Source organism: Lissotriton helveticus, chromosome 7 (genome assembly GCF_964261635.1).
Source record: "Lissotriton helveticus chromosome 7, aLisHel1.1, whole genome shotgun sequence".
Lineage (NCBI taxonomy): Eukaryota > Metazoa > Chordata > Amphibia > Caudata > Salamandridae > Lissotriton > Lissotriton helveticus.
In genome coordinates, this window is record NC_136068.1 from 1,159,069,911 (window position 1) to 1,159,094,008 (window position 24,098).

The 24,098-nt window shown below is 47.5% G+C and overlaps 1 protein-coding gene across 1 annotated transcript in view; it reads right to left on the reverse strand.

Annotated features, from left to right (window-relative positions):
• ARSG (arylsulfatase G) overlaps window positions 1-24,098 on the reverse strand; it is a 902,795-nt gene that overhangs the window by 863,458 nt on the left and 15,239 nt on the right. The window contains exon 2 of the mRNA XM_078654296.1: window positions 3,205-3,392. Within this exon, the coding sequence (XP_078510422.1) occupies window positions 3,205-3,392 (188 nt within the window). The remainder of the gene's footprint in view (window positions 1-3,204; window positions 3,393-24,098) is intronic.

Sequence of the window (24,098 nt, forward strand, 5' to 3'; positions counted from 1 at the left end):
GGGTGAGTGAGGGTGAAGGTGAGTGAGGGTGAGGGGTTGAGGGTGAGTGAGGGTGAGTGAGGGTGAGGGTGAGTGAGGGTGAGGGGTTGAGGGTGAGTGAGGGTGAGTGAGGGTGAGGGGTTGAGGGTGAGTGAGGGTGAGGGGTTGAGGGTGAGGGGTTGAGGGTGAGGGGTTGAGGGTGAGTGAGGGTGAGGGTGAGTGAGGGTGAGGGGTTGAGGGTGAGTGAGGGTGAGGGGTTGAGGGTGAGTGAGGGTGAGGGGTTGAGGGTGAGTGAGGGTGAGGGGTTGAGGGTGAGTGAGGGTGAGTGAGGGTGAGGGGTTGAGGGTGAGTGAGGGTGAGTGAGAGTGAGGGTGAGTGAGGGGTTGAGGGGTTGAGGGTGAGTGAGGGTGAGGGTGAGTGAGGGTGAGGGTGAGGGGTTGAGGGTGAGTGAGGGTGAGGGGTTGAGGGTGAGTGAGGGTGAGGGTGGGTGAGGGTGAGTGAGGGTGAGGGGTTGAGGGTGAGTGAGGGTGAGTGAGGGTGAGGGGTTGAGGGTGAGTGAGGATGAGGGTGAGGGTGGGTGAGGGTGAGTGAGGGTGAGGGTGAGTGAGGGTGAGTGAGGGTGAGGGTGGGTGAGGGTGAGGGTGAGTGAGGGTGAGTGAGGGTGAGTGAGGGTGAGTGAGGGTGAGTGAGGGTGAGGGGTTGAGGGTGAGTGAGGGTGAGGGGCTGAGGGTGAGTGAGGGTGAGGGGTTGAGGGTGAGTGAGGGTGAGGGTGGGTGAGGGTGAGGGGTTGAGGGTGAGTGAGGGTGAGGGTGGGTGAGGGGTTGAGGGTGAGTGAGGGTGAGGGTGAGGGTGAGTGAGGGTGAGGGGTTGAGGGTGAGTGAGGGTGAGGGTGAGGGGTTGAGGGTGAGTGAGGGTGAGTGAGGGTGAGGGGGTGAGGGTGGGTGAGGGTGAGTGAGGGTGAGTGAGGGTGAGGGTGAGTGAGGGTGAGGGTGAGTGAGGGTGAGTGAGGGTGAGGGTGAGTGAGGGTGAGTGAGGGTGAGGGTGAGTGAGGGTGAGGGGTTGAGGGTGAGTGAGGGTGAGGGGTTGAGGGAGGGTGAGGGGTTGAGGGTGAGTGAGGGTGAGGGTGAGGGTGAGTGAGGGTGAGGGGTTGAGGGTGAGTGAGGGTGAGGGTGAGTGAGGGTGAGGGGTTGAGGGTGAGTGAGAGTGAGGGTGAGTGAGGGGTTGAGGGTGAGGGGTTGAGGGTGGGTGAGGGGTTGAGGGTGAGTGAGGGTGAGGGGTTGAGGGTGGGTGAGGGTGAGTGAGGGTGAGTGAGGGTGAGGGGTTGAGGGTGAGTGAGGGTGAGGGTGAGTGAGGGTGAGTGAGGGTGAGGGTGAATGAGAGTGAGGGTGAGTGAGGGTGAGGGTGGGTGAGGGTGAGTGAGGGTGAGTGAGGGTGAGTGAGGGTGAGTGAGGGTGAGTGAGGGTGAGTGAGGGTGAGTGAGGGTGAGTGAGGGTGAGTGAGGGTGAGGGGTTGAGGGTGAGTGAGGGTGAGGGGTTGAGGGTGGGTGAGGGTGAGGGTGAGTGAGGGTGAGGGGTTGAGGGTGAGGGGTTGAGGGTGAGTGAGGGTGAGTGAGGGTGAGGGTGAGGGGTTGAGGGTGAGTGAGGGTGAGGGGTTGAGGGTGAGTGAGGTAACCTGGCATGGTAACCTGAAAAAAATGTGGGTGTGAGCCATGTGAAGGGGTCTGCGGTGAGTGTTAGACCCGAAAAGGCAGAAGTCGGGAAGGAGAGGCTGCGGGTAAGGGTGTGCACGAAAGTGAATGTGCACAAATGGGGCTATGCGGTGGGCGACCAAAGCAGAAGCGGCTGGCAGAATAAGCGGGCCAAGGCCGCGAGTCCACTGGGTGCACGCGTCCTACCCGGAAATCACTGGGGGATAGGTGGGGAATGGCATGGTAACCTGAAAAAAAGGTGGGTGTGAGCCATGTGAAGGGGTCTGCGGTGAGCGCGAGACCCGAAAAGGCAGAAGTGGGGAAGGAGAGGCTGCGGGTAAGGGTATGCACGAAAGTAAAATGTGCACAAATAGGGCCATGCGGTGGGCGAACAAAGCAGAAGCGTCTGGCAGGATGGTGGTGCCGGAATAAGCGTGCACATGTCAGGCCATGCTTCGAGTAACTTATAGAGATGCGGCTGACAGGATAGTAGGGTTGAGAGCAAAAGCGCCGAAGGGGCGCCTGTGTATATGCTGCTAATAATTAAAAAATGCATATGAGAACTGTATTATCGCAAATGATGGAAAAGATATCTCACCTGAAAGAAAAACAAGAAAGGAAACAAGACGGAGGGCATTGCTGTGGGGAGGGGGGGGGGGGAGAAATGCACACGGCGGGCAGGGGAGGGGGCGGAGCGGGGAGAGCGGCATAAGGGTGTGAAGCAGCCGGGGCCTTTGAAGTGAAGCTAAGCTTCACTTCAAAGGTGTGGGAGGAGTGCGGCTGAGGGAACAGACGGCGATTTGGTGATGTGCACGCGCATTTTAGGTCAATGCGCTTGCGCATTGACCTAAAAGCCACGGGCACAGCACCAAATCGCCGCAGTTAGGTAAACTTTGTTTAAAGCCCTATAGTCTCGCTTCTCTCAATGCGTTTGCGCATTGATAGGTCACGAGACCTACAAAATGTAATGTAAAGTACGAGAGGTGGAAATATTCCCATCACATCCACACCGCACAGACCACCTGCTAATTAACGTTTTCCACCTAAATGTCTAATGTCTAGACTGATTCAACCTTTAGAGCTAGTGGAATCAGAAGAGAAAGGGACTGTCCCTGAGGGTTTTTGCACAAGGGAATACAATTGCCATTCTTAGCAGTTAGGAGGAGCGCTCGAGGCTGCGGAGGCATTCACAGTGGTGGTGATAGTGGTGATAGTAGTGAGAGAGCTATATACCATGTCTAGTAGCTATTGAGAACCTATGTATGTTAGGGATAACTTGGCATACCAACTTATGAGGGTTCTATGGTGCTTCTGAACCAAGCCCCTGTCAACTAGGAAATGTGCTTTACATTTGTAGTTGGTGCAAGAATGTTAGTGCAAACATCCCAGTGAAGAATGGGCATGAGGATGGTCCCCACACAATTTTAAAATACTATTTATCCCAGTTTACAAAATTGACACAATACAGACTCAGGAAAATAACAATTAGAACCATGCAGACAAGCAAACTTTGTTGGTAATAAGGAAAGGAACATTACCTATTATACCGGTCACATAGCCAGCATTCTTCAAAACCTTGGCTAACGTAGTCTCATTCAAGGGGAGACCGCCAACTGATGAAACAGCAAAGTTGTGTGTAACCCCATTGCGAATTCCAAGCCTGCCACTGAGCAAAGAGGCACGCGATGGTGAACAGGTGGAAGCAGCGGAGTGAAAGTCCACAAACCTAACATCAAAGAAAAGAGGATTATCTTTTTCAGTGAAGCATTAAAGCTAATATGAGGTACACAAATGTAGACTGAGATTTTATATACAGGCATTTTGATTTTGGTGCATGTTTCTTACTCAGAGGGACCAAACTGAACAGACCTTGGCCTAAAATGCTATACGACTGTGTTCACTATTTCACACTAACAACACTTGAAACCCAGAGTTTATCTAACGCATCTTTGATCTACATATACTTACTTCCTTTATGTATCTGTATACCTTCCATGTACTTGGATCTATATACTCATTACTTTTCGCCTAAAAAAGCATATCCAATGCACTACCCTATTTCTCACCCTATACCTCTATGTATATCTTTAATCTACATATACTTACTTCCCTTAGCCATCTATATACTTTCCATGTACTTATGGATCTATATATTTATTACCTTCTTATAATTCAGCATATCCAATGCAATACACATTTCTCACCCTATACCTCTCTCAATATCTTCTACCTCAACTCTCTGACTCATATCAAACCTCTGTCTACTACTCTTTCCAATGCACTACCTTATTTCTCACCCTATACCTCTATCAATATGTCCTCTACATCCACTCACTCATTCATCTCATACCACTACTAGGATCCCCAAAATAACCCTTTCTAGACTCTCCTCTACTCTACCCCTACTTGCATCATTTGACACCTCTTTGACTATATTGATCCCCAAAACAAGCCTTTCTAAACTCTTCCCTCTGACTCCTCCCCTCCACGCCCCTTTTTACTAATCCCAAGCCTCCTCCTACTGCTATGACCTCCAAAACAAAAACAAAAAGTCTCAATCCTTCACTCGTCTATCCCTCCACTATCCTTTTCAATCAAAATAAGAAACTAGCATGTCCACTTCTCAAATTTCATATTTCACTATACTAATTCACCACTAACCCTTTATGGGTTCCAGAGTAGCATGGTATTTGCCGAAAAAGCGCTTCAACACCTCATCAGGGGTAGCAAGCACTATATAAATGCAAACCTGTTTCCCTCTTCTATCCCTCTCCTACCCTTCTCATTCCAAATATAAGAATAACTTATCCACCACTCAAATTACTTTCATATTTCACTATACTAATTCATCACTGATCCTTTATGGGTCCTGGAGTAGCGTGCTACTCGCCAAATAAGCGTGTCAAAACCCCATCAGGGGTAACAAGAGCTATATAAATGCAAACCTTTCCCGCCTCTTCTATCCCTCCGTTATCCTTCTGAATCTAAATAACTGACTAACCTATCCACCAGTCAAATTACTTTCATATTTTACTATACTAATTCCACACTAATCCTTTATGGGTTCCAGAGTAGCGTGCTACTCGTCGAAAAAGTGCTTGGACGCCTCGTCAGGGGTAGTAAGTGCTATATAAATGCAACTACAATACAATACTTTTGTAAAGTAGGCGAGACAATTGGAACCTTGAAACATCTATAGTCTTATATTTAAATGAAATCAAACTGTTGAAACCCCCATATAATCCAATCTTCGATCGTCTCACTCAGAAATGCAAACTCATCTTGAGGCATCTAAGATCTTCATGCCTCTTCATCCCCAGCTCAAAGTTGTTGCTTATCCAAGCCAGAACATTATATTTCTGTGCAAAGCATCCCATGTTTCCTGTTTCTCAGCTTTGAGTGCATCAGCAATAATAAAACGACGTCTTATGAAATACCTACAGCTTGTGTCCTTAATCTCTTGCATTTTGTATTTTACGGTCTCGTGTTGTGGCTCTGATACACTAAACTTAGATGGCACTTTAGGTCACGGTTGTGCTGCTGTGTCAGTGTTCTGGCTAGGATAAGAGTTTTGTATACAAATTATGTTGGTCAAGAATCTTATTGGTGAGCCCAAAAAGTCTCTAAAGCAGAAAGGCTAGTGGATATTCTTGAAGAATTTTATGTTGATTATATGTTGAGCTAACAGCACTTGATAAAATGGCTCACTGTCAACGTTGGAGCTGGGTTGCTGTGAATTATCCCCTTTTGTGGTCCCTCTGATGGTTCACAAACTTCTTTATGTAAAAGAACTAGAGCTGTCTGTTTCTCATACAATAGTTTACTTGAAAGGAAAAGCAGGAGTTGGCCAGAGGGTCAGCGTAGTTCTGGAGCCTAAGGGATAAAGGAAATGTAAGGGCTGGGAGAATGACCAAGCGGGCTTTGGAACATATCAATAACCAAATTCATCTACATTGTGTCTCCTTGTTTGCACGGTCCGTCTGAATTACATAATTTAATAATGTTAAGTTTTATCCTCATCTTTTTGAGGCCATCTAGTCATCTATATATTTAATCTCCTTTTTACTTTGATCAAGTGTGCTAATTGAGCTGGTGGTTTCCAGTGCTCAGTACCGGCATTTAATCATCAACACTGGGAGTTTTTCATGAGCGCCAGTTGAGGACACATTCATTCTTGGTAGGTGATTTGTCCAGAACCACAGGATGTTGAGCCGTGACTAGAATCTGGTTCCCCAGCCCTGAAGTCGGCAGCTCTAGCCATTTTGCCACATCTTATCCCCACTCTAATGGTTAGTAGGTTCCTTTTTAGGCAGCACCAACAGAAGACATGGGCAGGTGCAAGCTGCCCTCCTGACGAGAGCCCCAGCACTTATTTTTTTTTACAAATTAACCACTGCTTTGATTCAGCACAACCTGTATTCTTTGCTTATTTTTTTAGAACACTGACGCAAACAGACCTTTTGACAGTACCATAACTGGCTGCCTAGCCCCATCTCGTACCTTCCTACCTTTTCGCAGAGACCGAAGAGCATGCAGCTTTAGGCATTCAAGGCTGGTCCTAACATTTCACTGAGGAGAATTATGGCTGGGCTTAGACCTTCTCTGGCTACAGTAGTTGCCCATTTTTTTAGGTCGGGTATCATTGCACATGCGCTATCTGCAAGACCTGTGGTAGTCACTACACCGAATGTAATCCCACCTGCTGTTTACCATAGGTTGATTGCAGCGTCGCTCTTCTTTGCAGCCTCCTCATTGGTTCCCAACCCGATGATTCACTTCCGCTTTCTTCCTGAGGTGCACAGCTCAACTACGATTGATTTACATTGATTTGTGGCTGTTCACTTTAATTCAGAACTATTTCTTCTAACCTCCTCCCATTCCGACTTCCCTCCATTTTTCATTATTTAAATTTGTCACAAAGCACTTTCAGCGCAGCACACCACGATGTCAAGGCTCTTCTGGTGCCTGTTTCACAAGGGTGCAGTTTCTCTTTCTTTTCAGTGCAAGGCAGTTCCGAAAACAACCTTGCTTTACTTTTCAGCTGGGGGCTTGCTATCTGGACTCTGCATTTTCTTTGGCTCTGTTGCACTGCGCTGTGCACACATTTGTTTTTCGGGCAAAACTTCATTAGCTCTTGTGCACTAGAAACACAGTTTGCCCACGGTCCATTTGTCTCCGGGCAAGCCCATTTCTGTCTGCTTTAGTGAAAGGGGGGAGCCACAACTACAACCCCCAGCCAGCCAAGCGGCGCGGATGCCGCCAACGTCAGCTGTATGCGCCGGGAGGCGCATATATTCCGGCAAGGGCTCTATCGATGGCCAAGAACATGTCTAAAAATACATTTGAAAAAATGCATTTAGAACTGTTGCGATGCATAAAATGCAATTGTGCTGTACATATTAAAGCAATGTTTAATTCTAAGCGTAAGTTGGCAATGAATGCTAAGCGAATGAATATACATATATATTATACATTTATGAAATGGCTCATAAATACAGAAGAAAAAGGGCTAAAACCATTTCATTTCAGATTACATAATCATTTAGTTGTGTACAAGGTCATTTACTGTCTCTTGAAGTATTCAAAGAATTCTTGTTCTCCATGAATACTTCTACTATACGCAGATTACTTGTGCCCAAAAATTCAAAATACAAATTTGGAAAAAAAATGAATCATAGGAAAACGTTCTTTGACTTGTAAAAAATAAAGGTCAAATTCAAAGTCTCTCAGAACACTGTGTGCCAAAATCAAAAGTCAGTGTTAGGGCTTGGAGAAAACATGAAATCTTCTAATACTGTAGACAAAAAGTTGTCTATCATTGTAGGTGAAAGTTGGATTACCTCGTTTAGAAGATTAATCGCACATAGATGTGAAGCATCGCCTTCAGCATTGGTTGCATCAGCAATGTTCGTATCGGATGTTACCTGCGTGCCTGTTGTTTCCTCTTGTACCTCAGCAGTAGCAATTTGCATCTGTGAGATCTCAATGAATGCCGTCATCAGGATTGGTAGGCGCTGGAGACAACACAGAGCATGGGCCATTACAGGGTCCAGCAGAGTATCGATAACCGTAGGCATGACTGATGGGAGTGTTAGACAGATGTCTAGCACCCATTCTTCACCGCAAAGCAGACAGCTTAGAACAGGTAAGATGCAATCTTGCCAGATTGGTCTGAATGACAGAAACCATGTGGTATTTAATTTTCGTAAATGAGGTAAGCCTAGAATTTGAACGATGCGCTCACAACACTTCATCTCCAATCAGCCTCCAGGGTTTCACGATTTGCCGCGAAATCTGCACTTTTGTAAAAATGACGCGATTTTTACAAAAGTGTCAGCGAAATTGAAGGAATGTGTCTGAAATAGATTATTATCATATGAAATACCACTTTTTGTGGTATTTCATACGATAATAATCTATGGTTTGTTTGTTTTCAGTTGGTCAGCCATTGTTATAAGCCACATAATATATTCTTTCTGTCACATGCCAAGGTCTGGTCTGCAACTCTAGAGCTAAACAAAATGCCCAGGCCCTTCTGCTGCCACACCAGATCCTGTGAGCAGGCCCTATCGCAGCAGCTGCTTCTTTATTTGTAAAATGCAGAGACATTAACAGTCCCACAGCAGTGCTGAGGGGGCGGGGGTGTTTCTCTGTACCCCCTCCGCTCCACTTGTACCAGCACATTCTGTTTTGTGGCACGGCGAGCCACAAAGTAATTTATCTAATGAGGGGATGCACATAGCTGCTTAAGAATCAGAAGCCACAGGAAACGGGCCGTCTGCATGGAAAAGACTTTCAAAATGTCGTCAGCGAGGGCACTCACCAAAGAATCCTCCCCTCTCAGCACAACTCCGGTCTATATGTTTTGTATTTCATGGTTGCTGCTCTGTCTTCAAACTTACTAGCATGTGACTTTTCTTTCTTCCGCATAGTTCAGAGGTTTATCAGTGAAGATAAATTGCCTCATTTGATATTCTATGGCCCACCTGGAACAGAAAAGAGTCTATGATCCTTTCCTGTGCCATTGCACAGTGAGGTAATAAACCTAGTGAGCGGTACATGAGGCAAGGATTGTGGCGATCTGGGTGCCACAAGTGGTTCACGGGATGAAACGAGAACGAGTAGGCACAGAATCAGTGCTGTGCCCAGCCAAACATTTACATCAGTGAGGTTAGAGGAAGGTGAGCACTCTAACATTGCTGTAACAGCGTGGTAATAAAGAAGCTGAGATCCAGAAGTTCACAAGAGATGCCCTGTTGGTAGTCAATGGTGGCCCAGTCATGTGGTACGAACAGTGAGAGATAGGGACACTTGTAGTGCTTGCTTGCTGGCGTTTTTTTAGGCGGCCCACTAGAGGAGCTACCTTGTGCCTACCTTAGGGGTAATTTGTAATTTCTATTTGTATAACGCGTTATCACCAGTGGTCTCTAAGCACTGTGAGAGGGGGTCTGCGGTTGGTTGTGATGAATAGAGGGTACGCTACGGTGTGCTCCAAGCCTCCTGGAAGAGTCTGGTCTTAAGTTTTTTTCTGAAAGGCAACAGGGAGTGTTCCTTTCGAATGTTGTCGGGCAGCTTGTTCCAGATCTGTGGGATGATTGTGGAGAAAGCTCTACCTCCGAGGGAGGCCAGTCAGGAGCGGGGGCAAACCAGGAGCCTGGCATCTGAGGAGCGGAGCGCTCTGCTAGGGATGTAGTTAGCTAGACTATTTTTGATGTAGCTAGGGGCCTGGCCAAAGATGGATTTGTGTGCAATGCAGAGACTTTTGAACTTTGTCCTTTGCCTGATCGGGAGCCAGTGGAGCTGGCGGAGGAGAGGAGTGGCGTGCGTGAGTCGGGGTACTTTGAACACCAGCCTGGCCGCATTGTTCATTACAATCTGAAGTCTGGCCAGTTGTTTTTCTGGAAGTCCTAGGTAGAGCGAGTTCCCGTCATCCAATCTTGATATTATGAGTGCTACTACCACTCATTTCAGGGTATCAAAGGTGAGGAGGGGGGCCAATTTCCACAGCTGCCTCAGAAGGCTTGAGCAGGCGCCCACTATTGCTGACACCTGTTGGATCATGGACAGTTTGTTGGCAATCTTGATGCCAAGGCTTTTGACCGCCACAGCTGGCTCAGGGTATTTGCCTAGCTCTTGTGGCCAGAAGAGACTGCTCCATGGGTTGGTGTCTGTGGTGACGGCCAACACCTCTGTCTTATCGGGGTTGATTTTTTGGGAGTTGGCCGATATCCAGTTGATGGTAAATTTAAGAATGTTTTGGACTCTGGCGTGGGCTACTGGAGAGTTATCGATCTGAATGATAATTTGGGTATCGTCTCCATAGTTGTATATCTGGCACTCCAACTGATTCAATGCCGCTATCAGAGGTTGGAGGTATGCATTGAACAGGAGGGGTGACAGTGCAGACCCCTGCGGGACTCCACATGGGACACCGCGTCGGCCAGTTGCACACTCTGGGAGCGATCCTTCAAAAAGGATGTGAGCCATGCGAGTGCCATGCCCTGAATCCCAAGGTCGGCCATCCGCGACAAGAGTAGATCGTGATTTACAGTGTCAAATGCTGCGGATAGATCTAATAGGATCAGGGCGCAGGGTTTCTTGGAGTCAACCCTCAGTCTTAGACCGTCTAGTACCGATAGCATGACTAATTCTGTGCTATGGTGTGCTCGAAATCCTGCCTGATTGAGTTGTAGGAGGTGGTTGGCATCCAGGTGATGTGCGAGTGAGGTGAGCACATGCTGTTCTAGGACTTTAGAGAGGAAAGGGAGCTGGGAGATTGGCCGAAAATTCTTCAGGTTTTTTATATCCGCCCCAGGTTTTTTCAGGAGTGGGATCACTCGAGCCTCCTTGAAGTCTCTGGGAACTTGTCCAGTTTCAAGGGAGGAGTTAAGGAGTTATATGATCTCAGCTTCGATCCCTGGGAGAGCCATCTTAAAGGTCCTAGGAGGACAGGGATCCGCCGGTGAGCCTGATTTCACGCGTCCTACAAGCAATGCCAGGGCTTCGGGCGAGAGCGTGGGGAAAGAAGTGAGGGGTTGGTTGAAGGAGGGGCAAAAGGTTGAGGGTTCCAGAGGGCACGGAAGCGGAAGAGTGTCCTTAACTGTGGTCAGGAGATCTTCTACTTTGGCGGAGAAGAAAGTTTGAAAATTATCGCTGTCTTCCAGACCGAAGGAGTGCTTCTCTTCTTTTACCTGTCTTAGTTCTTTTAAGACTTTGAATGTCTCTTTTTGTGTGTTATGTGCGGACATGATTTTGGCTTCATAGAATTCCGCGTTCCCAGTTTGAATTGCTTTTTTGTAAGTGGCAAGTGTTACATGGTATTTTGCGAGGGCAACTGGGTCGTAGGCTTTCCGCCAGGCTCTTTCACTTTGGCAGAGCAGTTGTTTCAGGCTTCGGAGGTTCTCACTGAACCATGGTGCCCCCTTCCCTTTGTCTCTAATTTTTTCCCTGCGTGCGGGTGCTAGGGTGTTAATGGCGGTATTCAGCCTTTGCGTGAGGGCGCAGTTTTGAGCATCTGGATCACCCACAGGGTGACCATGGGGGCTGGATTTTCGTAGGGCTGAGGCCAAGTCTTCCGCCCTAATTTTGTTCCAGCTCCTAATGGTTTTCCAACTTGGGGGTGGAAGGGCTCCTTGCTCTGAGAGTTGGAGGGTGCCACAGATGATGTGGTGGTCAGACCATGGGCAAGGTCTCGTGACTGGGTGACATATGTAATAAAATGGAAGGTTTGGGCCTGGCATGTAGGTTAATTTGCCAGGTCGAAATGGCAGTTTGAAACTGAAAGATGTTACGTTTATTTGTCCAGGACTCAGGGTTTATTTTGAAGAGAGCTGAGGGTAACTCATTTCGGATGCGGCCCTGTTTGTTCAGCATTATGATGTCTGTAATGCGGCATGCTCTTTCGTCAGCTGACCCCATTGTAACCGTTGGTTGTCTCCAGGCCTTGTCATGATTGGATCAGATCTTTTTCCATGCCTATTTTCCCCGCCTCGTGTGCTTTGGTCATCTTTATTATCCTTTGAGTCAGGCAACTTATTTGATTTTATCTGGGGACTCAGATTGGTGGGGGTATATGTTCTGCTACTTTCTCAATTGCCCCAGTCATCAGGGTTTTCTCCTGAGTGTCAGGTTAGCAGATAACACAAGTCACTAAGCTTCCGGAACAAACTAGCAGGGGCAATGCTATGTTTCCCCCCAGCACAGGCCCACAGAGGAATGAGATAATAACTCCCCTGCAAGACCACCCACAGTGACCCTGCTGCGGAAGTCAGAGTCCTGCAAGTTCTCTGATTGGCTGCCAGCAACATGCGAAAAATGTTGCTGCCAGCCATTACAGGACTTGTTGAATTAGCGTATCAAACAAATACTCTCAGACACTTTAAATATGCCTATTTGAAATTGGAATGCTCTGCTAAAACAGTTTCAATTGATTTAAAACTGAAAAGGAATGATTACAAGTAAATACAGTGCCGCAATAATGCCGATAAATTTCAATTTTTGTGCAGCAAAATTTCAATTTTTGTGCCACTAAATTTGGAAATCTATGCCGCAATATCTTGGGGGGTCTGTCCAATAGAGCTCTCGCTATGGTGCTTGGAGTGGCGCTGGTGATTTGGCTTGCCACATGGTAGCAGTAGGAGCAAAAATAGGATCCCTGCAACAAGTCCAAAAAGTAGTGGCAGTCGGCCAAACACTGGGTGCACGAAGTTGGGAAATATTCTGAGGACTGCTTGAAAAGGTGCTAACAGTCCTGAACATACGTTCTTAAAGAGGTGTAAAATACCCCTCATATCAGACATGTTTAAGATACGTTTCAACATTTCTGAGAAATGTATAGGGCAGTTTGTATTCAAAAGGGCATGTACCTCGGCAGAAGTCCTTGCGACTTGTAGATCATAGGTCTCTTTGGCCGAGGTCAGTGGCACAGTTTTTTGTAAAAGAATGGCTTTCATTCTGCTTAGAGTATCAATTCGTATAGAAGAGATGTTCAGTGAAGGCCATAAAGGCAACTCCCTGGCTGTCTTGGTTTGTGAAAACAATACTTGCATACAGCAAGTGACCCTGGATGACACAGTTACTAGATATGGGATACCTGGCAACATGCCACAGCAGCTGTGATCATTCAACATAAGGTAGCCCAAAAATTGGATTAATCACTGCAGCGGGTTTAGCTTCTTGCTTACTTGGATACTGCCTTTGTGCAGTTGGTTGATTTTTGAACTCGATTGTGTGGTGAGGTGAGTCCTCATCCCATCCTACATGATTTTTGTATAATGCTGGGGCTTGGGCAACTGCCCATTTCCTGGCATAAGTATATTTCAAGTGTACTGGAACATAGTTGGAGAAGGCTGGCATAATGATGTCTACGCCATGTGGGCGGTCCCCGACAAATTCTGGTGGCCAGTCCCGTTCTGCTAGAAGTATATCATAACCTTTTAAAAGTCGCTCCCAAAAGAGTGCTTTCACTTTTCTTGGTATGTCTCCCTCCATCCGGAGTGTTATCTCATATAACCTATGTGGAAAACTAACCCTAGTGTCTGAAGTCTCAACTTGAATGTCTTCATTCAGGTCCACTGTCTCCAGAAGCCCCTTCAGGTTCTGGCGAGCTACTGATATTTCTGCTGCTCTTTCAAACATTGTCTGAGCCATTCTCCATTCTTGAGCTGTGTTCTCAGAATCCTCGGCATGTCTGATCTTTAGACCTGCTACTTTCTTCTTGGAGAATTGAGGTTTGTTTTGTTTTTCTGAACGTGTTGATCGTCTTTGGACTTCACGTATTTTCTTTTTGATCTGACCGTCCTCTTCTTTTGGATGTCTGTGATGATATCTGAAAGGTACGAGAGGGTATGGGGGTCATGGAACACTTTTTGTGGGGATATATGTGAACCACCTGGAAGCGGGGAGGAGGGTGCTGCTGTAATGGTATAATATGTGATTTTTTGACGACATTTGTATGTGCTGTGCCATGAGTAATTGCTGCTGTGTTAATGTGCTTCTCAGACCCTTTAAACATTGCAGTGCTTCGATTGTTTACATGCCTTTTTCAATAAAAAGTTATAAAAAAAAAACACTAGGAAAAGTGCTCCTGGGCCACCAACTTACAGCGCTGCCCAAGTCCATCTGGCCTCCCTGCCTGGGTGATGCCCCCGCCCCTAAAGATGAAATCAAAAGTTTAGGGGTTTGGTTTGAGCGGGACATTACCTTTAAGACCCAAGCAAAGAAAACAGCAGGCATATGCTACGGGTTGCTTCGGTTGGTTCGAAAGGTGCTTCCACTTCTGCCTTTCCAGTCCAGGAAGCTGTTAGTCCAAGGTCTAATAATATCTAGACTGGACTACAGCAATGCCCTGTTTCTGGCAGCACCTGAAGCAACCATCAACACCCTCCAGCGGGTCCAGAACTTGGCAGCTAGGCTGCTTACTGGCTCTTCATTAAGAACTTCGGCCAAGCCAGCATTAAGATCGCTTCACTGGCTCCCGATACGGGAAAGAATAAAATTAAAATCTCTCTGTATAACAGACAAGTCCCTTCAGGACAAGGGACCCCCCATCCTGAGGACCTTGATACGCCCTTACAAGCCCTCCCGTACTTTACGATCTGACCGAGGAAACCTGGTCATTGTCCCCAGAGTGAGGAGGGTATGCTCGGGGGGGGCGTCGTTTTTCGGTCAACGCAGCATCGCTGTGGAATACCCTTCCTGCGACAATCCGAACTGAACCCAATCATTGCAAGTTTCGGAAGCTTCTCAAAACTTTTCTTTTTCCCAACGACCCTTAACTAATGACCCCCACCTTAGGCTGCTTTTTGTTCTGGAGCGCTGGGACGCTTTCGGGCAGCCATGCGCTTTATAAATCAAATTTAATTTCATGTATAAATCAAATTTCAAAGGCAGTTTCATCGATTAGGTGACTTAATCTGGCACATTTGCCTTTTGTTTTTTTGTAGAATTTTATGGTCCTGAGGAGAACCCCACAATCAGGGGGTTCGAAGCATGTCGACCTTACTTGGCCCTGTGTCAATAATAAGGCTAGAAGGACTATGTTAGGATACTAAGACATTAGGTTCTAAATGTATATTTCTAGGTAATATAGTCACATTGAGGTACTGATTTGGGTACATAAATTGTACGTCTAACTGTTTCTGTTGGCAAAGGGCCACACTTTATGGGTTCATGTTATATGCATGTGTATGTTTGATTGTTGGATGAGTGGACTAGTCAAGATTTGGATTGGATGGGTTGTAAATATGTATAGTGAATATATGTCATTGTAATTGATTGTTTTTTATTGTACATTTTGTATATGCACAAAATAAGTGGTTCTGAGAAACAAAAAAGTAAAAAGAAAGTGACTAGTGAAACCAATAAATAAATAAACTAGTGACATTATAGAAACGGACCGTTGTGTTTTATTCATATAGGTGTTAACAGAAAACTGTGAGAGTTAAGTCCAGTATTGGCATTTGTGTTGTTTATTTCTTAAATTTGGCTTAGCCTTGCTGGGTTAGAAGTCAAGACCCTGTGTTGTTCATCCGGTTATAGTGCGGGCGCAGGCTCGCGAGTTCGATAGGGGGTATAACTACACCTCCCACATTTGGGGTAAGATTTACACTAAATGTTGTCTCGTGTTGATGTGCATATTGTTTAAGTCTTGTCATTGTTTAGTGTCAACTGTGTACTTCCCGATATGTCAGAGAGAGACACATTTGCTTACAGCGAGGAACACATTCAGAAACTGATTAGTGCGCCACCGGTTTTCGCCTCTGCCACTTTAAGTCTAACAGCAAAGACTCAAAATGAATCTGACAGACTGATTAGGCTACGTAAAAAGCAGATCAGAACGGACCTACATGGCCATTTCCTGCTTCAACATTTGCGTGCGGGCACAATCCCTTCTGGATTGCAAATTAGAAATACACCCATGGTGTTTGTGGATGATCCAGAATATAAAAAAAGTTTCAGTGGGATAGAGGTTAAGTGCAGTAGGGACCTTATGGTCCTCACTGTCAAAACAGCACATAGGATCTCCCTGAAACAATTGCAAGAAATTTCAATTCTGGAAATGGAAATTCAAAATAACCAACTGATCTCGGACGCGAAAGGACTTCTTGAAAAAATAGAGAAGGAAATACTAGAGTTTAAGGACTACTCAGTAACCCAGAAAGAGAATAAATTTGAATTGGACAAAAAGAACTTCTCATTAGAAACAGTTTGTCCGTTTCTACAACAGGATTTTTATACACGACAAAATCAGAGACAGTTCTTTAGGGACAATCAAGGACGCTCAAAAAACAAATTTTTGACTTTCTCGGATACTTCCTCCTCTTCAGGCGGAGAGACAGATACAAGCGACACAAGGAGCAATTCGAGCTATAGGGGGAATCAGAATAACCAGCAACAAAACCCGCAGCCTTTTTTAGACAGAGGCCGACAGCGAGCCAGGGGCAGGTCACGCTCCAATTACTAGCCATGGGAGATGAGAACCAGACGCCAACACTACAGGAGTTAAATCCATCACCATTATTCAATCTGTCATATAGTGTCCTTACCAACTATGAAATAGCTGTTCTTGAAAAAAGACTTTCATTTGTCCCTGTAAGACCTACGGACTTTGTGAAAATGAAATTGGAAGCGACTGAGGTCTACCGTAAAATAAGGCTTAAAACATTTTTTCAAGACGTACCAGAGGCACACAGCATGGAAGTTACGGGCCTCCGGAATAAATCATCATTCTGTCCACCGGCATGTAAGACACCTAAAGAGGTCATTACTTTTGAGAGGACTATATTGTCAGGTATATCAGCTCTCCAGAAGAAGAAACAGTATACAAACTATAACTTATCAAGAAATGAGAAAGATGCCATCAGTTCACTCAAGAATGATAAATCGCTAGTAATCAAACAAGCGGATAAAGGGGGTGCGGTAGTACTCTGGGACATCAACAAGTACAAAAAGGAAGTGAGACGCCAACTTGAGGACCCTACCTGCTACAAAAAGATCAGCAATAACCCCACAAAAGAACTGCAAAATGAGCTATTTTCCATTCTTCAGGAGGGGCGTGATGTAGGGATCCTAGGACCCAAGGAGTTTGCTTTTCTTCAAAATAAAAATCCCAGGATCCCGGTATTTTACGTTCTTCCCAAGATGCATAAGAACGCAAATGACCCACCAGGACGCCCTATAGTATCAGGGTGCCAATTACTGAACCGGAAGCCAAATATATCGATTTCTTCCTGAAACCACTCATTGAAAAAATTCCGGCACATCTAAAGGACACGACAGCCTTCCTGAATGAAATAACATCGATACAGTTTGACGAGACTAGCCAGCTAATGGTTACAATGGACGTAGTTTCATTGTATACCCAAATCCCCCAGGACCAGGCTTTGGAGACTTTAACATTCTTCTTGGATCAAAGAGAACAACCTACCAGAGTACCCACAAGTTTCATAGTGAGATTGGCCAAGTTTGCCCTGCAAAAGAATTATTTTCAGTTTGATACTGACTTCTTTTTTGAAACGAAGGGGGTGGCCATGGGCTGCCCCTTTGCACCGGAGTTAGCAGTAATATTTATGGGGCTGTATGAGACCAAATTTATTTACAACAACAATCCGTTCGCTGAATTCATTACCAAATACATCAGATACATCGATGATGTATTTTTCATCTGGACGGGGACCCAAGAGACACTAAATGACTTTGTGACATGGCTTAATCAAAGAACTGAGGACATCAAATTCGGCCACACTGCATCGAATAAGAGTATCACTTTTCTTGATGTGGAAGTGTATGTAACGGAAGGCACATTGGGAACAACACTGTTTCGTAAACCGACCGATAGAAACAATGCCCTCCACTACACAAGCCACCACCCTAGAAGCCTAAAGCAAAATTTTCCCTTTGGGCAATTTCTACGAATTCGACGAAATTGCTCCAACAAAGACGAATATTTCAAGCATGCTAATGGGTTGAAGGAGCGGCTACGTGAAAGAGGCTATCCCAAAAAACTATTAAAACATTCATTAAGAAGAGCGTGGTGGGTTCCTCGTGATACTTTGTTACAAAAGAAAGAATGACCTGACACAAAGAGGATTGTGTGTGTAACTACTTTTGGCCCCAGCTCACACCAACTGCGAAAAATGGTATTGCAGAACTGTCACCTGGTAAAAAATCTACATTGTGACTTTCAAGAACCGCCGTTGTTTCGCCTTTAAAAAAGAGAAAAGTGTGGAAAATCATGTTGTACGGGCTGCCCTACCTCGTGAAACTAACCCCACAGTAAGAGGCATGCTGGGGCTACCCCCAATAGTAGGACTTCACAAGTGTGGAAATTGTGCATGTTGTGCACAAACGGTGGAAGGTGCAGTGTTCAGTTTTGACGGGATTCACTGGAAACATGACAAATTCACTAATTGCCAGACAAGGAACGTGGTTTACGGAATCATGTGTCCGTGCCCAAAATTATATATTGGAAAAACCACACAGGAGGCACGCCAGCGGATCACGCAGCACAAATCCCGTATAAGAAGAGAAGTACCCAACGCACCATTGGTCCAACACTGGATATCAAAAAGACACAAAGAGGAGGATCTACGCTGGACCATTATCTCAAAAATTGATCAGGATCCTCGAGGGGGTGACATGGAGCCTAGGCTGGGACAGCGAGAGGCATTATTAATTATGAAGTACAATACTGCCCTAAATGGTCTGAATGAGATTTCTGAAATCTTTAGAGCTACTCCCTAAACACTTGCAACCTGTCCGCTTCACAATGGACATGGGGGTCGCATGACACAGCCCGTGAGGGCTGCAACTAGAGATAAACCATTCGGTGTTGTTGTTTGAATCAGGTGGTCCCAGAGTGAACATCTTTGCCCTAGTGATGTCTTTTTTCCAAGAGACTGTATCCTGTTGACCCACGCGCATGAAACCGGGGTATTGGAGTGAGCTTTGAAATATTGACTCTTTTAGATCTTTTTGGGCCGTGCCGATAGTGAGTGTGCCAGCAGAATAATCCTAAGAGGTCGGGCACAGACTGGTAGTCATTTTAATATAAGTGACGCTTCTCCAATGGACGATGCGCTTATGTAGAACAGTATCAAAGATTGTGTGTTAACGCACACTTCTTGGACTTTTAATAAAGTTTCACCAAGTTCAACAGGCGTTGCCCCTTTAAGGAGAACTTGATCACATGGCCGGAATTGAGCGTGAAATACGTAGAAGCTGGCTGTGCACGGCAAACTTCTGGACTTGTTCACGGAGAGCGTATCGGAAATAATTGTAAGTTTAAAAAGTAAGCTTTCCCCGTCTCCCTGCCTCTTCGGTACCCCTAATGTTCTAACTTAGTCCCCCTGTTTATGCCCATAGAATCGCGTAGCAAACAGTCCTCGGCAGTAATCTTCCCACCCGGTGTGGCCACACCGCGTAGGAGACCGGGTAAGTCTCACTGCTTTAGGGGGGCGGAGCTTGCCGGCAGCTAAAATGGCTGCTTGAACCCGGAGCTCCGTGCTGCACTGCCCATTATCCTCCATAATCCTACCTAAGTGCGAATATTAATACCCCAAACCCACCCACCCTGAAGCGTGAACCTCCGGGCCCCCAGCAATCCCAAATTTGCGGAGATTTGGTGTTCCGGAGCCCGGCTGCGACCGTGAGTGGAGCAGCGGAAACCTTGGCCGAGAAGCCGTGACCTCCAGTGCTCGCTCCACCGGCCGACGGGCCCTTGCTTGCGGCGAGGGTGAGCGCGATTGGCCCGACCCCCTGTGGTGGTGCCCTACCGGCCGCTGAGCCCCCCGCGGATAACACCTGGAATACCTGTGGGGCGAGGAGCGGACACCGAATCGCTCGTGGGGGGTGACCCGCCCCTGCCAGCATCCTTGGGATCCGGATCAGGAGAGAAAGGAGCAGCGTCGACTACGTCGCGGGGAGGCGACTCGGAGTGGTGGAGATCCTGCGGCCTGGGCACCTTGGAGCCGGTTTCTGAACATTAGTGGATCTCTGCAGGCAAGCGGGAGAAACCCTACGAGAACGTGAGGAGTGGCCCCCTCCCACGGGAAAAAGGCAAACGACTTGCAACGCTGCAGTCCTGTGAACCAGCGGTGGAGCACACGTGACATCCGTGGTGAGGGGGTCCCAGGGAAGAGGCTTTGGAGCCCCACTGCGGCCCCATAGGAGTGGCGCTGGTCCCTGCCGGCTGGTGGAGGCAATTCTCATAGCGCGGAGTGGAAGCTGCACGGTGGCTGGACTTGGCGGCAGAGCGGCCCTAGCGATACAGTCACCCCATCGCTCATGTGTGCTGGGTGCTCGGTGAGATACTGCAACACTGGGGCAGACGTGTGTGGACCTGCACGGACAGCTGGCGTTATTTACAACCCCTCACCTCGGGCCTGCATAGGGCCTGCACACTACAACAGGATCTCCTTGGGAAATACTTGGTGCTCTCATCCGTTGCGGTACGGTGGTACGGCTGTGACGATGGGGAAGGGGGACAAAACGCAAAGCAGACTCCCATTTGCGCAGAGACGGTTACAAACGTAAAGCCCCCCTGCGGAGCACAGAGAGCCCACGCAGCCCGCGGACGAGCGGGCGCCTGACGACGACATCAAGAGTATGCTGCGCTCCATGGCACAAAGCCTACAAACCAGCATATCAGCGCTGGGCGCTAAGATGGACGCCATGACCTACAGAATGGACCGGATGGCTGAGCGCCTGGACAAACATGCTGAGAAACACGACATGGCCGAGAGGAGGATAACAGAAGTCGAAGAGGCGCAGACCGAGTTAGACACGGCACACAGGACGATAGAACACCTGATGCGTTCCCTTCAGGACAAGTCGGAGGACTTGGAAGCGCACTCGCGAGGCTGCAACCTTCGCATAATGGGGCTTCCGGAGACCACGCAAACTGGCAAGATGGAACTCTTCGTGGAAAAGTTACTTACTACTCTTTTGGGAGATGGAGTGTTCTCTTCGATGTTTGTGGTGGAGCGGGCGCATCGGTCCTTGGGCCCCCACCTGAAACCGGGAGCGCCTCCCCGCCCGATCATAGCTAAGTTGCTTAATTACCGGGACAGGGATACGGCCCTCAGACTTGCTAGGTCACAGGCCTCACTTCAATTCAAAGGGTCGGCAATATCAATATACCCTGACTTTACTGCGAAAGTACAGGAAGCGCGCAAACACTTCCTCCCCCATAAGAAGCGACTCAGAGAACTAGGCCTGGACTATGCGATGCTGTACCCTGCCAAACTACGTGTCAACACGCAGGGTCACTCACACATATTCACAGACCCAAAAGAACTGATGCAGGCAATGAAGCGATGGTCGAGGGACCAGAGGAACGATGGCGCGGATAAGCCAGCTGACGAAGAAAATAGCCACCTGGACGAACAGGAACGACTGAGTCGCTAGAGCTATAGGGGCCCTACACCTGTGACGCTGGTGGACAGACTGAGAGCAGTTGCGCACTGATAGTGCGGAAGTGGTCGGTGCCCGGGCCCGCTCTTCGGACAAAGAAACACTGTAAAGATAAGTAGAGGGGATAGAGGAGAAACGTGGGGGACGATTGGCTTATATAACTGTACAAGCATGTCTTCTGCAGCGGCCTGCGTTGAAAACTATTGAACTGAGTGTGATGGGGGGGTGCGGGGAGGGATAGACAGATGACGGGGGAATAGTGTAGACATCATTGGACAGTCTGACGCACTGGTAGGATGCACTATTTACATTTACACCGTGCATGGCGGAAGGAGGGGGAAAGCCCGACATAGTGCCTTGAGAACATTGGAAGTCACGGGCTGTTAGACAACCTCGATCCCCGAGCGCAATGCACTACTGACGTTCTGGTTGCTAAGTTGAGGGAGTTGGTATTTGGGTGGCGGGGGTGGAAAGGGGATCTGCATGGCCAAGTTGGGGGGGTCTGCTGTGGGAGGGGGGTGGAGGGGTGGGGAAGTATTCGGATGTGTTATGGTTTGCTCTGCCTGGTTGCTCTGTCTTCACTGGGTTTTGAGATTGCAACTGTCTTACACTGCATTACCCCACTACTACGATGGCTAGCTCAGACCGTATAGCAGCAGATGGGGAGGCTGGGACGCTTAATGCATTGACGTGGAATGTGCGAGATCTGAATGATTATCGGAAACTCAGGAAAGTCCTGAATTATTTACAGCTACATAAAGTTGACCTAGCACTGATACAGGAGACGCACCTTCCGCTCACGAGTAGAATGCTTCTTAGCAGGGGTCTGGCGGGCAACTGCACCGCCGCTGGATTCACAACCCACTCTAGGAAAGTCCTGAATTATTTACAGCTACATAAAGTTGACCTAGCACTGATACAGGAGACGCACCTTCCGCTCACGAGTAGAATGCTTCTTAGCAGGGGTCTGGCGGGCAACTGCACCGCCGTTGGATTCACAACCCACTCTAGAGGGGTCTTGACATGGGTTAACCCTAAGTCGAAACTGACACTGTCTTTACTGAGGGTTAATGTTTACGGTCCCAACTACGATTCCCCGGAATTTTATGGTGCCCTTGCGCAGCACTGTCAGGCATATTCCACTACACAATTAGTATGGGGAGGTGACTTGAACTTGGTGTTGGACCCAGTCCTAGACAGGTCCACAGGCCCCGCACGCAGACCTACAGCGGCAGCACTGAAAATACACTCTGAACTAATTAAACTGGACTTAGTGGACGTGTGGAGAAATAGGCACACTGCTAGAGGGGGGTTCACTCATTCCTCGGCATTTCATGACATACACACCAGAATCGACTACTGGTTGGCGTCATCCACAGTTATGAGACACATAAAATCCTGCGCTGTGCTGCCACGCTCCCTCTCAGATCACTCGCCGCTTCTCTTGGTCCTTGAGACGCCAGTGAAGAGGATCCCGCCATTCACATGGCGTTTGCCCCCGTACTCACTACTGGATGAGCACTTTCGGGGTGAAATTGCGGTTGAAATCGAACAATTCTTTGACACTAATGTGGGGTCGGTGGAAAGCTTCCAAACAGTGTGGGAAGCCTTTAAGGTTTACATCCGAGGTATAGCTATGGCAAAGCACTTGAGTGTCCTCAAGGCTATACGCCAAAGGTTATTACACTTGGAGTCCAGACTAACTGAGTTGGAGAAATCCCAACTGGAGGGCTCAAGTACTGCGGTGGCGGAAGACATCAAGAACCTCATAGCAGAATACAACGAGGAAGCTGCCTTTCTTAAAGGACTCTGACCGGGAATTTTTGATGCAGCCCATACACAAGGACAAGATCGCGGACGCGCTTGCAAACATGCGATCGGCCAGTGCCCCCGGAGTGGATGGGCTCACAGTGGGCTTTTATAAGGCGTTTAAAGAAGTATTGATTCCTCATTTATCCACACTATTTGATGACATCTGTGTGGGGGGAAGCATGCCACGGTTTATGTGGGAAGCCCTGATAGTAACTATTCTTAAACCAGGCAAACCAGCAAATGCTTGTAGCTCCTACAGACCGCTGTCTCTCCTAAATGTTGACGCCAAGATCTATGCCAAGGTCTTGGCGACACGCTTGGCGTTACTTGTCCCGGAGCTGGTGGCACCGGAGCAGGCTGGATTCATCCCCAACAGGAATCTCACCTATAATATTAGAACCGTATTGGGAACTATGCAGCATGTCAGGCGGGACACCAAGGCCATGGCCGTCTTACTGGACATGGAAAAAGCCTTCGATTCTGTTGAGTGGCCCTTTATGCTCCGTGTGCTGAGGCGACTGGGACTGGGCGAACCGTTTTTACAACTGGTGGGAGCGCTATATTATCACCCCACAGCCAGGGTTCGCGCGGGAGACCAGGTCTCGGAGTCCTTTTGAGATTTGCAGAGGCACTAGGCAGGGCTGCCCACTTTCGCCACTGCTCTATGCGCTGGTGGCCGAACCGCTGGCATGTGCTCTCCGGGAGTATCAGGTTTAGGTTGGTGGTATTGTTCTAGGATACGGCGCCTCAGGGGACTGTACACCTTACTGTGTTTGTATTCTATCTCGGGAATGGTGCTATAAGGAGAAGAGAACCACACTTCCTCTTCTAAATTAGGCCAGGCCTAAACAGTATTCGGACACTCCTTAGCACACATTACAATATTCAGCACAAGTTTGCATGTTTGTATTCCACTCATACATAAGTTACGCAAATTAAACAAAAAAGCTTTTGAGGTCCTTGTAATTCAGATTGCTCTGCAGGTGTTGTTTTATTATTTTGATCGATGTCACAGCCAACACGTGTTTCGTCAGTAGGGAATGTAACCCTTGACTTTTTCAAGGCTGTTAGGTGAGAAAAGGTAATATATTTGTAACATATTCGGTTCCATTTGAACAGATTGTTGTTATACATCATTTTTATGTTACTCTAGCAGGCGGTGGTGGGTTTTATTGGCAATGCTCATATACATTTGTGCATGTTAATT